This window comes from Ambystoma mexicanum, chromosome 2p (assembly GCF_040938575.1).
Source record: "Ambystoma mexicanum isolate Mex_15411 chromosome 2p, UKY_AmexF1_1, whole genome shotgun sequence".
In the NCBI taxonomy this organism is placed as follows: Eukaryota; Metazoa; Chordata; class Amphibia; order Caudata; family Ambystomatidae; genus Ambystoma; species Ambystoma mexicanum.
In genome coordinates this window covers 228,196,608-228,214,416 of record NC_090923.1, presented here as the reverse complement: position 1 = coordinate 228,214,416, position 17,809 = coordinate 228,196,608, and the positions used below count along the sequence as shown (strand labels likewise).

At 43.1% G+C, this 17,809-nt stretch overlaps 1 protein-coding gene across 7 annotated transcripts in view; it reads left to right on the top strand.

Moving 5' to 3' along the window:
• Positions 1–17,809, top strand: part of ITPR1 (inositol 1,4,5-trisphosphate receptor type 1) — a 3,145,915-nt gene that overhangs the window by 1,498,194 nt on the left and 1,629,912 nt on the right. For all 7 annotated transcript variants that reach the window (XM_069643506.1, XM_069643503.1, XM_069643505.1 and 4 more), the window contains 2 exons: positions 4,599–4,727; positions 6,499–6,619. In XM_069643506.1, the coding sequence (XP_069499607.1) occupies positions 4,599–4,727; positions 6,499–6,619 (250 nt within the window). The remainder of the gene's footprint in view (positions 1–4,598; positions 4,728–6,498; positions 6,620–17,809) is intronic.

Genomic DNA, 17,809 nt, shown 5'->3' with positions numbered 1-17,809 from the left:
CGGCTGGTGCCTGTGTTTGAAGGTTCTCTGGGAGGATAGAGGGGAGGGGGTGAGAGGAAGCATTTGGATGCGCTGGTTCAAAGCCCCGCTTGTGGTGTTGGGGTGTTTTGGGCCGGGTCTGTTTCTCTCCCTGGCTGCTTTGTTTTCTGATCGAGGTGCCCAAAACTCAATTGCAGTATGGCCCCTTTGTGAGTTTTGGGCTGGCAGGGTGGCAGCAATTTTACTTGCTTTTGTGGAATTGGTAGCAAGCTGCAGGTATTGTGCTTTTTATGTCCAATGCAAAATTTGCCAGAGCTTGATGATCTGCTTGAAGGACCAGTAATGAATGTGTCTGTCCCCTCCCTGCTCCTGGGCTCGTTGCTGTGGTGTACGGCTACTATCTCCTACTTCATCCCTGCCCCCAGTTCTAAGCCGGGGGTTTATGCGCCCAGCTTCACGTCCAGGTCGTGCCATCTGGGGGCTCTGGGGATGCGTGTTTAATCTTTGCCACTCTAACCAGTGGGTTTTCTCTGCGGGTGGCTGACTCTTTATAGGAGCGTTAGTGGGGAGGGCTGGTACTCACTGTTGTGCGAGCGCTTGGATGTTTTGTGTCACGTCGGCTCTGCCCAGCCCCCTCTGGTGTGTTACTTCGTTTTGCTGCCTGCAGGGCTATGCTGCTGATCTCGCAGTGCTTCTTCCTCCAGTTCGCGCCGTGTCCTGGAGGAATCCCGCTTGGAAGGGGATGACTGTTTTTGCCTTTCTGTCCCTCCTAGGCCACCCTCCGTCGGCTTGTTCACCGGTGAGCTGGGGTGGCTTGGGAAGCTTTGTTTTGGCATGAGCGGCAGTGGGTCATCCCCGATGTTGTAGGTGGGTGGTGTGGAGGATTCATCGCGGGTCCTCGCACTCCGTCTTCCTTGGCAGGAGCCATCTTGAGGAGACTGGGGATAGATGTGTCTCAGTTCTCTGTGGGTTTAACAGTTCTTGCTGCCGCCGGTTCTCTTCTTGGATCTCGCCATATGCTCCCCCGGACTTCTGCAGCAGGTTCCAGTGATTGTGGCCGATTCCACCGACTCTGCTCCATACGGACTCTAGTTTGGTCAGAGACTCTGATTCCCACAGAGGCTCTCAGTGAAGCGACCGCTTTGCCAGCGCTTTAAGCCACCTTCACTTTTCTTAACAGAAATACTTTATTGGTCTTCATTTGTCAGGATGGATTAATGTCTAACTGGCCCTAAGCTAAGGTAGGATTTCCCTACCTATAGAAACTAAGGATAGTCTGTGTCATTAAGTTCAACTCAACTGTCTGTGTCCAAAACCTATACTTTGCCTCACAACTAAAACTATATAATGTGTAGGGATGTCGGCACTAAAAGAAAAAGTATTAAAAGTAAAGTGTTGAGCTTCTTCCAGCTCTGGCTTGTTTTTCAGTTTTACCTTTCCCAAGTCCAACAATAGTTCCAAAAGGTCCTTCCCCAAGTTCAACACAGTACCGAAATGTCTCAGGGTTTCCTTCCTCAAGTGCAACACAGTTCAAAGAAACCTCGGAGTTCCCTTCCCCAATTGTAACACACTTCCCAAAGTCTTGGAGGGGCGGAGTGAGGGGTCACTTCCCCAAGCAGGCAGCTCCTCCACTAGAGCTTATGTGTGCCTCTGACTTGTATGAATGCATTCAGTTTAACCTTGTAATCCTCTAGCCTCTTAAAATGGCTCAAACTATTGCTTTCTTTCACTTCAGCAATCGTCATGCAGCATAGCCTTTGTATCATCGCTTTCATTGGTTCTTCCGCCAGTATGGCTAATTAGTCTAGACGCATTTTTCAGACCACACAGCCCACCCATTAGAGGTCACTCGACCAATAACCCTTGGGACTCTGTGATGCTCTTGATTTTCCTTGGCCAACACAGGTTTTTTTTCCCTGGACCTGAGTCAGTGATTCACATTCATTGTAGCTTTCACAATGGTCGTCTCTTGGCTTTACCTCCCCTTGTTTTCAAGTTACTCTGTGTTTGGCTTTTCTTAATGTCCATTCTATTTCATCAACTTGTATTTCACACTTGCTTTTCTGCTTAATTCAATGGTGCTTACTTTGAGCTTTCACTTAGTTCACCAAATGCTTCTGAATGGGTTTTCACAGTGTTCATAACTGTAGATCATGGGATTTTAACTTGTGCAACAGTTTCATCTGATTTACTTATCTTACTCTTCAATTCAATATTCCATATGCCTTGGTACATTTCAAAAGGTACTTTGTAGTTTGTTTGGTATTCAATAAACTTTGTTGCATTTAAAAAAGTGCTTTGTAGTCTGCTCAGTATTCAATATTCTTCCCTTAGTGTTCCAAACCCAACTCTTAAGGGTTTTAGCTGAATCGCTACTTGCAAATGTCCAATTCCCACCCCTGGAGCGCCCCAGTACGAGTGCTCCCTCGCTCTCACTCATCAGTACTCCGCTGGGCGTCTCTGCAGGCTTCTCCGACTTCCACTTTCCTCCTGAGTAAGCATCAGGAGCTCCAGCGACCAGCACACGCTATCGGGAAACCTTGCTGCAGTGGTCAGCAGCGTTTGAAGTCTCCAGCTGGGAACACGCGTCATGGGTAGTTGGGGCTATGGTCCTCTAACGGTCACAGCACCTCTCTCACCCCCTGGCAACACACAGTGTCCTCTCTGTCGTCCCTGCTCCAGCCTGCTCCTCACCTCTCAGCTGCCACCCTCTAACCAGGCAGGTTCCCCCCATTTCCTCCCTCCGTCTACCTCTTTATGCACCTGTGGACTTTCAATTGGTTGCAGGTGCAAGACTTTTGCCTGACCACAATTATAGTAATTAACAGGACATGCCTGACCTTCCATAATCCTCTTCCTCGTCTCAGTACCATAGTGGTGAAACTGACTAGAAGTGTACATTACTCCTAGTTGCCTCTTCCTTGTCCCACTTGTTAAGGTATGTAAATGTGGGGCTAGTAGGTGTGTAAGGAAGGGAAAGCGACTGAATGACAAGGGGTATTACTCCTAGTTGTATACTCCCTGGCATAGGTTTGAGGTGTCTTCACTTAACATCAGGATTTTGAGGTGTGTTTACCATGCCCATATAAAGAGAGGTCCTTCGAGGTGTTCTGTTTCTAGACCTTTTATAATAAGGGTGTTTCTGAGTGTAATTTCCAAAAGGGAAGGTAAGGCAGTAGGTCGATAGTAACCTATAAAAGCTTCTGGAACTGAATTTTCATCATGAAAAGGAAACTGTGTCTCACCTAAGAATCCCCTCCCTCCATTCCCCAAATCACTGCCACCCAGGTGATCCTCCCTCGCATGTTTACCTGCAGGGTCGGGATCCAAGAGCAATGGCCTTTCCATGGTCACCTGAGCAGAGGATGTTGGGCAGAAGAAAGTGAGGGCGCCCTCAGGTTTCTCACAGTTTGTGCAAGCGTTTCCAGGAAGGTCAGATGATAATAGAGGAGCCAATCGTAGACCGTTTTTTTGTATTTTTATGCACTGTTATTGAACACAGTTTGTGTGGCCATCTCAAAACAGTCCAGTAGCCGTCCACATCGAACGGAGGTTCCCTCCCATTGGCCTGCTACTGGTTAGAAGCAGAGGTGGGACCATGGGCAAACTTTCTGCCTCCATTGGCTTTCTACCCACCCAACTATCTAAAACCGTGTTATTTGGTGACTGCTTCCAAGCTAATCTCAACGAACATTCAATAACTACACTTTAGGCCTTCTGGTGTGAAGGAACCTCCCACCCCACATATCAGATCATTGTAAACGGTCACATCATGAACCTCTTGTTAATGCTCCTATCCGGGTAAGGTAATATGTCACATGTTACTTGAGTGCTCTTCCCGCAGAAGAGCTGTGTCAGCCCCTTCATTGAGACAACTTCCCTTGATCCTGCAAATGTCCCTATGTGTTAGCTGGACAATACCATTTCCATCGGTCACATAGTCATCCATAACCCTGGCACAAGAACGTGGAAGACTGCAGTTTTTCTAATATGACCTACTAGTTTCCTATAGCAATTCTTGGTGAAAACGAGCATTGCTAAGAACAGTCAAAACCTATAATTAAAAAAGAAAGTCCACTATAAAAGAATATTTGTTGGACCTAACAAAAGGCTTTGTGAATGTCATCAAACATCTGTTAACGTGCGATAACGAATAATATACTGCTGCTACAACGTTTTCTGTGGTTGCAGCCAAGCCTTGCAATTCTCTTCCACAGCCGATGCGTGCTGCTCCAGATCACATTTCCTTCTGACACCTTCTAAAGACTCTTCTGTTTAACTGATCCCCCCCCCCTCAGTTGACTACCCTAGCTTGCTGCAGCGCCATGATGCCCCTGGGCATACGATGCGATATATAAATGTTTATAAGATGAACTAATTTTGGAATGGGTTTACTTTTTTTACTTTTTAGTTGAATGTTTACATGAAATAGTTTACCTCTTGGAAGTAGTCTTCAGTTTTGCGATTGGATTACAGTTTTCCCAGTGAATTGGTTTGGTAACGCGCCTAAGACGACATACTGGAGTCACTCCAAAGTCCTCTCTATCTTTGCATGTGGATACAAAAGAGAGAGCAATATTGGCAATACAGGTGCAAGATAAAAATGTTTTTCTTTTCAGGTTTGCAACAATACAAGTGACCGGAAACATGCCGACATTATCCTGGAGCGATACGTAACTGAGACCGTGATGAGCATCGTCAACACATTCTTCAGTTCGCCATTTTCAGACCAAAGCACCACGTTGCAGGTATGAACTTTACTTTGGAGACATGCCTGAGAAGGCTACTTCAGGTAGTCTGCACATTACAATATAAATCCTAGGTTGAGTATTGCAGCAAAATGAATCCAACAATAATTCAGTTTGAAATGAGGAATATTTTTGCATTACATTGTCTACTTACCATTTCCTAATATTTCCAAGCAGTTGTGACTACAATCAGTTGTGAGTGCAGTTCTAGACTGCTGTGAATTTAGAGATGCTACTTTCCCTTCACTCCAGGACCATCAGGGCAGTTTTGCTTTGCTTAGTGTTTGTCTTTTTAATCTATTTCACTCATCCCACATCGACAAATAGATCTTAATGTTTCTGGGACAGCTCTTCAAAGTGAAATTTTGGGGTTTTTAAAGGAAGACTTAAGTTTATGGGGTCCACAACCAGAAAAGAACACCATTTAATGAAAAGCACAATTCTTTAGATAGTGATGGAAGTTGCGATTTGGACATATTATGCAGATGAAATGAAAGTAGTATTATATATTTCCAAGAAGGAAGCACTCTATAAAAAATAGTACAAAAAGGTTGTTTGAGTGAACTCAAGGTTTAATGCACACTTAAGGGGTCTTGAAAGAAGAGTGGGCTTTGAAGGGTTAGAGAAAGTGGAGGGCAATGCACGGGGCGCTAGCAAAGGCTAGTATTAAGGGTTGTGGTGATTCATATTGATGCATACTTCCCTTTGCCACTCATGGCGAGTGGCCATACAGTTGGTCAGAGGCTGCACAAACAAGTCAGAAGAGCTGATTTTAGTAGGATGTGTGGGTTGTACGCATCGTCTGGAAAAGGACAGACAGGTAGATAAAATAAAGGCTGACAGACATGCATGTCTTTGGGTGAAGAGGTAATCTGAGAATTCCCCTGTGTGATCTTCATTTGAAGACCACAGCTGTTTCTGCCAACTTCATTGCTTGATGTTTATAGACGATCCAGTCTGCCTCACTCTTCCCTTGTTTTGGCAACAGCAATTACTCACACTTTGCCATTTGTTCCTTTTCAGCCGCTGGGTCAGTTTTGAAACTAATCTAATTACATATTTTTTTGTAACAGCCTTCGATGTTGGCCAAATTAGTAGAGGTACTTACATTTATTCTCATATGCCACTTTGGGTGCTTGTGCATGAGTGGGTGACCCAGTCTGTCAGTAACAATACACACTATGCCCCCTATGCTCATTGTTGGAAGTAGCCCTGCTATGAGACTGATTTTGGGGGCATTGCTGCTGGCAGAGGAGCACCTACTACGGCCTGTGGTAATCTGCACGTTATTGATGGATGGAACCAAATGAGTGAATATATCCTTATGATTTGCAAAGCACAGTTTCACACAAATGGGTTTCTTGGTGCCAAGGTGATTGCACTTCACGTCAAGTGGATAGTTGATGTAGCTGGAGAGCGTGGGGACACTCCAATAACAGCATTATGCACCCTGCCTTAGTTGGGTTTTTGCCACTTGTGCCTCCCTAGTGTATGGGGTATTTTCTTCTGTTTTGTTTACCTCTTTTAAAGATCCAAATGACTTATTGTTGCTCCATTTGGACTGGTGAATTCAGAAATATTCCATTCCTTAAGCAGATGGGTTTTCTAATATTTTGATAATCACTTTAATTGTGGACTGGTATATTTCGGAAACTGCAGACCATATGAGGTAAAGGAATTGAATTGCATATTGCACCCACAGTCAAATTTAATTGATGGATAATTTCCCTTTTGGCCAAGATTGACCACTTGTAATACTTTGCCATTTTAGACCCGCCAGCCAGTCTTCGTGCAGCTATTACAAGGAGTTTTCCGGGTGTACCACTGCAACTGGCTTCTGCCTGTCCAGAAGGCCTCTGTTGAAAGCTGTATTAGGGTGCTTTCCGATGTAGGTAAGAAACCATTTTTGATGGGTTCTATGGTTTGCTTCAGAGATCAGTTCAATGGGGCAGTTTGACCTAATTTTGTGATAATTATGTAAGAGCACCCAGGAGGAAGTAAACATTCTTAGTGTAATTTTCTAGATGGGAGTGTATTCCACTGTTCATACTAAACCCTTGTTTGTTTGACTGTCAAAAGTGAAAAATAGTCTATTACTCAACACTCCAAAATATTAAGAAAGGTTGAGCGCAAGAAAGCACCTGCAGTGTTGTGTTGTGGTTCCACAGCTGCGGACTAAGACCTCCCTAGTCGAGCAGGCGTAAGAAAGGATAGGTCTCAATTTTTTGTTTAAGGGGAATTGAGCTAAAGTAGGCACTAATTATAAAGTGTCAAAGAACACGCACAAAAAAGCTTGATTACCCCTCTTTTAGTCCACCTTGGAATTAGATCAGGGACAAGGAAAAGAATACTGATAGATTATCTATTTCATCTATCTATAATTCACATAGAACAAAACATTTTTTCCAAAGAGTAAGCAAAGTAAAAACACATTTTTAATCAATACATTTTTCACACATTGATGTAGGGTGGGTGCTTTCCACAAGGCACCTCACACATTTAAAAAGAATTCAAAATTAAAAACACAAATGCTAAAAAGTCCAGCAAAAACACATTTTCACTCGAGGTGTCTAAAGTTAGTATAGTGACAGTTGTAACAGATCACCTTGACAAATTGTATTCAGAATATTGATTGTCTTGCCGTTTTTTGGGGGGGAAACATACTATGAATGTACAGCATAAGGAGTATTAGTGCTGCAAAAAAGACACGTTGGTTTTAAGTGACTATGGGATGTCTACATATGTTTCGGCACACAGGTTACATCAACACCATCCCTGGTGTTCTGTTGTTCTAGTTGTGGCCCTCTTCAGGACAGTGTATTGCTTTTTCGGGTTGACAAAATGTTCAAACAAATGAATCCCCAGTTTTTTCACAATTTTTCAAGTGCTGTAAAAATCAAAAAAGCAACATTTGTGTTAGTGTCTGGTCTAGACAATGTTAAAATAACTCTTTTGGTCAAAATTTGTGTCTTTAGGGCTCTTTTGTTCCCCTTTATTTTCCTTATTTACTGACCTTTATATTCACTTGTGGTTGGACTAAAGCTTGGTTTCTGTGATGAAAGAATTGGAAATCACTTCCTTTTCATGGGTTGCTTTATGCAGCAATTAATGTATGTTCTGCTTTTTCAGTTGGCAGAAATCTTTAAGCAGCCATCATATCATTGTCGTGGGTTTCTCTTAACAATGGTTTCCTTTCCGGCTGCTTTTCAAACGTATTAGTAAGCATAGTCATGTTTTAGAATATGAAAAACATTTCCTCATTTGTAGAGTGACACAGGTTATGTAGCTTCTGTACTAACCTTCTATTAGTTTTGGCCGCTTGTTTATAGAAATGACTTTGTGGAAGAGCATCAATAGGGCGTATTCTGACCGCAGTGCTAAAAAAAATAATTAAATGAAACCACTTCTTGATACTCTTTAGCTGTTCCTTGTTTGGTCTACTGGAAGAGTACATTTCAAAATTACTTTAAATTTGCGTCTGTTGTGTTCTCTGATGGGAGAAGCAGGGTTATTCACAACAACAAGCAGGTCCTTCCATACCCAAATCCAACCCCCCCCCCCCCCCAACTCCCTTTCGCTCCCAGGAAGTCCTCCTTTACCATTGTGTAGGGTCTGTTTAGTTCCCTTGTTATCTCCCCCTTCTTCCCTTGCAACTCCCCACCCAGACCGCAAGTCAGGTTCCACATAAATAGCATAATCACAATAGCATAACTTCATAACAATTCCACTAAAATTTCCCATTTTCCCATCTAAATCCTTAACATAATAAAACACACAATTTGATCAATAATACTACTTTCTTTTTCATTAATTATGTAATCACATGCTCTCATTTCTTCTACTTTACCAATTTTAAAAATTGGTACAAAGCCTTACTCAATTGGAAAGGCAGTGATGACAAATATATATCATAATGTAGGTCCTGTATTCAGACTAGCCTCACGTATGTATTTTCCAAAAAAAGTCTGTCGCTGGTCTATCAAGGCCTCGCACTTGAGTAGTAAATGATGCAACGTTTTACTTTCTTTCTAACCAAATCTACACTTGTCTGAATCGCAATTCAGTTTCTTCCATCAAAAACAGTTATACCTTGTAGGAAGGATATCAAGCCTAAATGTTAATAGTGTTTCTAAACTTCAATGAAGGGAATCGGGAAAGATATTTTGCACACTTCCTAACCATTTATGGGCAGTCATTAAAATGCCATAACGTTTATAGTTACCCAAAGTATCACAAGCTCTGCACCAGCCACTAAGCCAGAAGCTTTGTTTATGCGCTCCCGGGTTCTCACACATGGAATCTCCTCTCTGTCCACAGGCTGCCATTTTTTCCATTGTTTTAATCAATTGAATATTTTTCAGCATTGAATCATTTTCATTAATACGTGCAAAAACACATTTTCTGGGTGATTTTTAAATTTGACACAATAAAACTTTCTTCCATAAAATATGTGCTTCCAATGAGAAAAGCCCTAGCTCAAATCTAATAACGCTTACTGGTATTGACCTTGGTAGTCTTAAAACTCTTTTGCATCTAAAACCTTCTAGATGTTTAAAATCCTCGTCCAATAAACTATGCTGAATTTCGGCTCCATAAATTAATGTAGGGATAGCTTTTGGAACAAAAGACAATGTTCCATATCTAAAATAAAACATTCTTATTTGTATTACAACTGACAATGCTTTACCATAAAAAACCTCTAAAATCGCTATTTTTCCTGGGTTAGAATAGAGCCTAAAACCAAGATATTGCATATTGTCCACCTGTTGTCCCTTCTAGCAACCAACTACCTGTTTTACTTCTTTGGCCCGCTGACAAAACTAATATCTGAGATTTACGAGCATTTATCATTTTTACAGTACATGTTAAAACTCTCAATCTTTAAGATACAACCTTAGTACAGTCCCGCTTTATAATGTTGCCGTAGGTAAGCCACTAGATTTTTGTACCTAACACAGAAGGGGCTAAGAACTACACAGGCGTCAGATGACCCCCCGTTCCAAATCGGCCTTATAAATATAAATTAGAAGGGAGCTAAAATACAGCCTTTTTGAAAACCTAAGTCGGGATTGTAGCCGACACTATGCCATCTTAGTTTAGTCTCACTTTTAACACTGTATCTTCATGTAAATAAATTAAAACTGCTAAAAGACCAGACTGTAATCCCCATTTCTGACCACAATGTATCTCTATTCCATCAGTCAAAAGCCAGAGAGACGTCTACTGTAATTACTAACACTTCCCTCGCTACGTCCTCCCAAGCAAGACGCTGGGCAAAATACATCATCCACCCTGCTACTGTTGTAGCCACGCAGCTCTTAAACTCACCTGGTTCGCATTAAAATCGCGTTCTCATTTGCCAATGTTTTAAGTGACATTAAAACCACTAACGCAAAAATCTTCGAATCTGCGTCTAGCAGCACAATATTCCCATAATTTAAAGGGGAACCCCACTCACCTTTCCAGTGAGATAATTGAAAAAAAGCTGCATAAAATGTCTGCCCACATTGCTGAATCTCCTTTTAATTACTTTATTACAGAGTCCATTAGGATTTGGCACCCTTGAATTGCTACTCTGTTTTTTCCATTTGGCTGGCGTTGGTTTCAAAAGCCAGGATTCTTCTTTAATTCTATTCTAGGCTGCCAAATTGCCTTCGCGTTGTTCATATAATTCCATTAAATAATGGACCCAGGTGAGTACAGAGATGGGATTTGACTGTGCCAAGCATTGAAAGTCATCTTTTCTTTTTTATTAATTTTCAGTAGTTTATTTCCCTTTTTGCCATAAGGCATGAAAGCATCTTTTGACCCTCCTTCTGATACACCAAAGCCTGTATAGCTTGGGCTCTATTTTTATGACATTGTTTTAGCTTTTTCATTTCAATATTCATGGAGGGCCTTCCTATACGCTTATATCTTCCGACGTTCCTATACATTTGTTTATGGTACTGTATATCAGCATTATAGGGGGCTATTCTTAAATTCACTTAATTTCCTGGGGGGGATAAATAATTCTTTATAAAAACAGCTAAGTGTTGTAAAGAGCACATAATCCTATTTACTTCTCCTTTCTCATCAAGCAGTTCTCCCCAATACGATTATTATATTAAAACATGGCATTAGGAGCCCAAATCAATCTATTTCTGCCCCGAGAAACCTCAACCAATTCCATTTGATCATTATGTAGTGATTGAGTGAGTTTAGGAAAACTAGCCTCCAATCTTGCATGGTTTTTGGGATATCCTTCAACTATTTTAAAATGATAATCTAACCACAAACTGTCCAATATAATTATAAAGTCAGTAATAGATGTACTAGTCCCGCTTTTCCAAGTGTTAACCTAATATTCACCTTTTTGTTCCGCACTGACCACACAGAAATTCCAATCTTTAAAAAATGTTGTCCATTTTTTCCCTTTTTGCTTCTTGAACTATTGTAACTGAATTATTTTGTGCTATTTCCTTTAGTGCTGCCTGACTTTCAGGGGTACTTAAACATTTTGCATTAAAATGCCCTGCAATATTTATCAACCCTTGTGCACATAACTCTAACCATTCACTCAGAATATCATTCAAATGATCCATTATAATTGTGACTTCTCTGTGTAACTATAATACACATGAATTATAAACAAATGATGGCCATATTCCTTCAGTGTAGCATGAACTGCCAAGGCACCGTACATGGAACTTTTCAGTTCGTCCAGTTTGTACACATTATCTTCTCTGGCCGCTATGTGTAGTCCCCCCTTAGGACTGCCTGATAGGCTTTTGAGTGGAAATTGTTGGCAGATGTGAAACCCCCAATACCCCCGTCCACAATAAGACTTTGTCAAACAAAAACATTTCAAAAACCTTTCTTGAAGGATAAGGTCGTGCTTACATAGTTCCTCACACGTATCCTCTGAATTAAGTAAATCGTGGAACCCTTGAGAATTCTTGAACAAACGCTAAAAACACGGTCTTTGCATTCAAACCCCCCTGGTTTGACCTCCCAACGACTGGGACAGCCGTGACCAGTCCTCCACTGAACTGAAATCTACACTCTCAGATAGTTCCATTGTTACTACCCACGCCTTAATCTGATCTTTTGAGAATGACGTTTTCATACCCAACAAAGGTGTGCACGTCATTCCCCTTTGTAGGTGGATAACTTAATATCTATCTTTGACTAGTATAGATGTCTAAACCTCTTAATCAGTATTAATCTGTAGATGCTGAAATTAGTTCTCTGATTAGCCGTGAGCTAACCGTAACAGCCACAAGATCCCTTCTCCTGTTGTCACAGAAATCGATCAAAACAATATCCTTGTTTGCTATCGCTTTTAGACGGGGAATTTCATGTAAGATACCCGTAGATACCCAAAACAGTACTTCTATTCAAGGTTACAACCTCCTCCTGTGTAGAAATGGCCCTCAAAAAGAAACTAGTAAGGGACAAATCAGGTGGTACAGTGTTTGATGAATTTGCCAAGTGCAGGTTTTTAACCGCTTGCTCTGTAGTATGAAATTGTACAACTGATTTCCTCTGGCATGATTCCCATTGTTGGAAGTCCCTTGCCCAACCATACTCCAGGTAAATGTTTTTTCATAGGACGTGGGGCAGGGGTTTTCCAATTCCATTTGACATGCCATATTTGCACATGTTCAATCTTATCAACCTCTTTACTCACTGAGGGATCATAAGACTGGACCCCCACCTCTTTAGTGTTTAATTTGCCAGTATAATCCGAGGGATAACCGTGTGCAGGCAGTAATGTTGACAATACAGGATTACACAAAGAACTCGAGGATGCTTCTTCCTGATCCATGGGGAATAAAGTATTTCCAAGATGTCATTCAAAGAGTACTGTGATGCCATTTGAGATACAACCTTAGATTTTTGTGCACCACTACATTTATTATATAGCAGGGACATCTTAAGCGTACCCTTAATTGCATTTCGTAACGGTTGTTCTTCATGCTCTAATTGAAGATTCAACGATCTCACAAACTTCAAAGAAGATTTTCATTATGGCTTTCTTAATTTTTGAGTTTTTACTCTGTGATGCCACTTCTTTATAAGATTCTTCTCCTTCCATTTCATCTTTTTTGGCACTCTTGTTTCATTTCCAGGGCCAAGTAGGGATGGACTATAACCACTGACTACTCTAAATTGTAAATGATTGATCCTAATCACAAAAGTTCTTCTATTAATTCTATCGAAGTATCCGGATAGAAAGACCGATCCAACAATTGAATGGGAGAAGGATTTAGTACAGTTCTTTCATTCATTTAAGTAGACAAAACTCTGTTGTCCACCTCATTCACAGTGTTTGGGTCATCAAGTTGAATGTTAACAGGACTCTGATATGGGTAATTTACAGACACATCATTTTGTTAGGGCTGGTTCAACGCAAGAGAAATAGATTTTTTGATCTCCTCTGTTTTTTCTGCAATATCCAAGACGTTCTCATGAGAGTGCATGATTCGAAATTCCTTGTGCATATCTACTAATTTCAACACAATGGCCAAGACATTATTTTTAAAGAAGCACCTGACTTTTTCCTTCTTGGAGATAGAAACCAATGTCCCCTGAATTTCCTGCAATTGTTACATATTTACACAGACTTCAGTCTTTAAAATGTCAATCTTCACCAAAGATGACAAAATATAAGGCCCCCAGTATTTAAGGTCCCAAGTCCGCCATTGGAGGGTTTGAATACTCAGCTCAATAAAACTGAAGATTAATTTAACGCTGATTACACTTCACAAGCAGGGTTGTTAAAAAGCTCTGGGCTATTTGCCAATGAGTCATGAGAGTTACTGCTTTCAGACTGAGTAACACTCTCTCCACAATCACCCATCAGCAAAGACTCAACAAGCAAGGGGCAGTTTTAAGCATTTATGTATTTAGCTTGTTTTCTGGTTGTGACTTGCTTCCTGACGATGTTTCAAATCCCAGTATTTGTACGTTAGCACAAGAAAAAACTCTGATATTTTTGTTTTAATGTTGGTTAAAGTGAGGGTAAAGTCTAGACCTGGTTATAGTTCCTGTGGCTTCATACTAGTTGTCTGTACCATTGCCTCAGATTCCCCACTCATAATTAGACTTTCCATGGAGCCCAAAGGCGTGTCAAACTCATTACATAGGTTCTCCATGTCGGAGGGAGGCAACGAGCTTGGAAGATTCATCGGCCCTCCCCTTCCGTGACTGCAGAGATTCATAACAATTGGTGAGCTAGATATGATGTTACACTCACTGTTTCCTGCGCTATGCGTACTCACCGTAGAGGAGTCGTCTCTGTCACTGTAGCAAAGTTGAAGCAGCGAGGAATCCTTTTATATGATGGGCACAAGGCTCTCGGCAGTGTACACACAGCTGCACACCGCGTGCCCTCCGTGCCTGCAGCGAATATTTCTGGACGTGTGCTGACTGACTCCTCCGAGGCACATACAATGGAGAAAGACTTCCAGGTGAACAGGATCTTCCACGGGCAGCAGGATTTCTCACGGGCAGCACTGAACACACAACTGCATACTGCTGCTTCCCCTCAACCTCCCCATCTAAAACATTCCGCTCCAGGGTCTGGGGGAGCCTCTCCTGCCTATCCTTGGTCGGTTGTAGTACATGCCTAAGCTGCTGATACTTATAATGGTTCTGTCTGTGCAACCTCCAGGCATCCTGCAACTCCTGACATGATTTAATCGCTTCTAAGGAAACTACTTCCCCCAGTGTCCTGGTCCCTCTGTCCTTCCACGCCCAATCTAAGCTTTTGATTCCCTCTCATTGGTCTGTTACCCCAGAGTTTAGGCTTGCACGTGAGTTTTCTCCCCCACCCTAGATATGTGTGATTCTGTGACCAGGATTCCCATTACTGCTGTGAGGGGCAGACCTCCTTTACCTCGAGTTGACCCATATAGGAGACCCTCCCATCCGTCCCTACCTATCAGCGTCAGTTCCATATCGACAAGGGTGTTTCTCCCTCCCCTATAAGCCCACACATTCACTATGGACAGCTGTATCACCCAGTAGTAAAGTTTCAAGTTGGGCAGACCCCGCCCCCATTCCCAACAAGTTATACCCTTTCTCCAATCTCACACTAGGGGTCTTCCGTTCCCACAGAAATCCCCTCAGTATCCCATTAATCCTAATACTATCAAAGTCTTGTGCCTTCAGTCCACAAGGAGTGTGCTGGATAATCTAGGTAGGGTCCCCATCATGTAGAACGCCTGCCCATGAGGGAGATTGGGGGGGTAGTTGAGGATTCCTGATGTTTAGATTATGATGTAAAAATGAAAAGAAACATTTTCAGACTTGGATGTGCTTAACAGAAGTCACTTAAACTTGATAGAGCCTGGTATGTATTTCAAAATCGTATGTGTTTTTTATTTTTACTTCATTAAGGATAATTACCTTAATAAAGTTACATCTACTTGATGGCTAATCCCTTAACATTAAATTGTGACTTAACGTTACTGTGGTGTCTCGTGTGTGTCGGTTGTAAGGTATGGCTGATCATTGTTTCTAAGGGATTCCTTCCTCCCACAGATTCCACATCTGATATCCTGTCCTCAGCGCAGCTGAGCTTCGGAGATTTTTCTGACACCAGAGGGCACAGCAAGTTTCCATGTCATTTCTGAGCCCCACCTCGGACATGACGTATGGACCAGTATATATTGAGGCACTGCACACTATGAGCTTTTCTTTTTTCTGTTCACTTTGCATGCTTGGGAAAACAATTTTTCTTTTAATTGAAAAAATACTCATCCTGCTATGGTCTCAGTTTTCAAAACTTGCGTGGATTGCGTCAGGCAGATCTTATCGGATTCACATTGCATATGTGTGCACCGCTGAGTGGGGAGGAATGCCGTAAACTATTACAGGTCTTGCAAATCCATGCCTCCCAAGGCCCTCCGGGGAAGTGTTTCTAAACTCTTTACGTACTTCCACAAGGAGGCTGGTGAGAGCACTCTTCCTCGGTGGAGGACGCAGGCGCGGGGTCGGGCGTTTATCCAAGGACAAAAAAGCAAGACCCGAAGATGCAAGCGTTCTCGCTCTCCCTTGGGATCTTCCACCATCATTATTGATCATCCTCAAGGAATAGTAGTCCTTGCTCCAGAGGCTCCCTGGAAACAGTGCTGCAGGTACTAGCTCTCACCCCTAACATCCACCCTGGAGGAATGTGAAAACTTCCACTTGAAGATGCTTGAACTCTTTGCCAAGGCCCTGGTGCTGACTGCTTTAGGACCCACCGCGGTACCACTAAAGGGAAGGATACCAGCAGGTGAACCATGCCAGTGATGCCAGTGATTAGATCTCCTGACAAACAGGCTCTGCCTTTGGTCGTCAAGTACTTAGCAGTGATTCCGCCCTTGTCTTCATCTCTGATGGCACCACAGCCTCTCTTGAGTACGACCACCTTCCTTTGAGGTCAATTAGAACTTCAATTAGCCAGATTTATGAGGGCATAATAATACCCTTTGGCATGGAACACATGGACTCCACAGAGGAAAGACTTCCCAGAGGCGTTTAATGGGGAGGGAGACAACATCCAACTCATGGCCCCGGAACCTCAAGAGGCCAACAGTCATGACACCTACCAGGAGTTGGATATTCTTCCAGCTCCGACACCAGGCTGACCTTTGGCATCCTTCCAGAGGTTGATGAGCAAGGTTGCTGACACCCTGGGGTTATGAGCTCTGTCCAGACAAAGTCCTTTTTGAATTGACTGACATTCTGGACAAAGGGCCCAAGTAGAACTTGCTACCATATCACATAGCTGGGGAGCTTTGGTGCTAGAGGTTTGGGAATGGCTCTCCTCTACACCTGCAGTGAGCTTGGAACTGGCAAGAAATCATTGCCAAGCCCCACCTGATCTGCCCTTTTGGTCCACCCATTTCTTCTGTTCTGCTGACTGAGAAAGTAAGACCATACCCCTGCTGTTAGGTGTTTGCCTCGGGGTAGCAATGCATTCTGAGCAGTGAGTGCGTCCTGCTCTCTGGAAAAAATGTCTTTTGGCCTTTGTTACGCGGTAGCCAACGCAGTAGAACACATCCCTGAGTGGATATGAAAGTGGGTTTTCTGGCATTAATACTCTATGGCAAGTAGGCTTCCCCCAAGATACTACAATTTGAGCTTGACTCAGTTGACTGTGGGACCGTTCAGGACCACAATGGGGATGGTGTAACGTCACCTATTAATGCGGACATCCGGCTTGGCACAGATATGACATCTGGCCCGGTATTTGAAGGATGAAGGACCCAGGATTGCGTTTCGTGCCTATCCATGCACCCGAAGTCCCTCTGGAAAGAGGGGCAAAGATCTTCACGTTCTTCCACACGGAAAACGTGTTCAGGTTCCATGGTCTCATTCGAGATCGCACATGAGCCCTTCCCCCCATTCTCCGCCCTCCCAGAAGGGCAGCTCCTTGCAGGGAAAAGGAAAAGAAGCAGCATCGTAAGAGGTCCTGATCCCTGAGTCCTTTCAACAACACTCTTCTTCCTCGGAAAAGAGCAGCCACCAGTCCAAGTATTCTCCAGAGCGACCGGCCTATGTACAGGAGGCATGGAAGAACATCCTCCTTAGGATGATATATATTTTTTTAGCAAGGCACCGGCATCAGCACCTTTGGCGGCGGCACCATCGGCTCGCTGCAGTGCCGACTGGTCCAATTGCTTCTGTTGCAAATGGTATGGTACCCGCTGGGGCCCACTCCTGCATGCCCATGAGCTCAGGCCTGGACCAGAGGACTCCCAAGGATCCTCTGCGCCGTCAGGCCCTGTCTTAGGGCGTCTAAGCCCAGGTGGTGGTTCTGACTTTTTGTCGCCACCGATCAACATCGTTAACACCAGGGCTCCACTGGAAAATACTCCACTCCCTATGGACACCTTCAAGTCTAAAATGTATGACATCTGTGATGAGGAGGGTGACCAAGTTCCCTTTGGGTTTGAACCCCTGGTTTATAGGGAGGTAAGCGATTTCCATGAGGAGTTCAATGGGATGGTGAGTATGTACTGGGACTAGCCGAGCAGCTGCAGGTCGCTGGTGATATCGATAACTCCCCGGAGATGGACACCCTGCCTGCTCCTATGCCAGGAAAG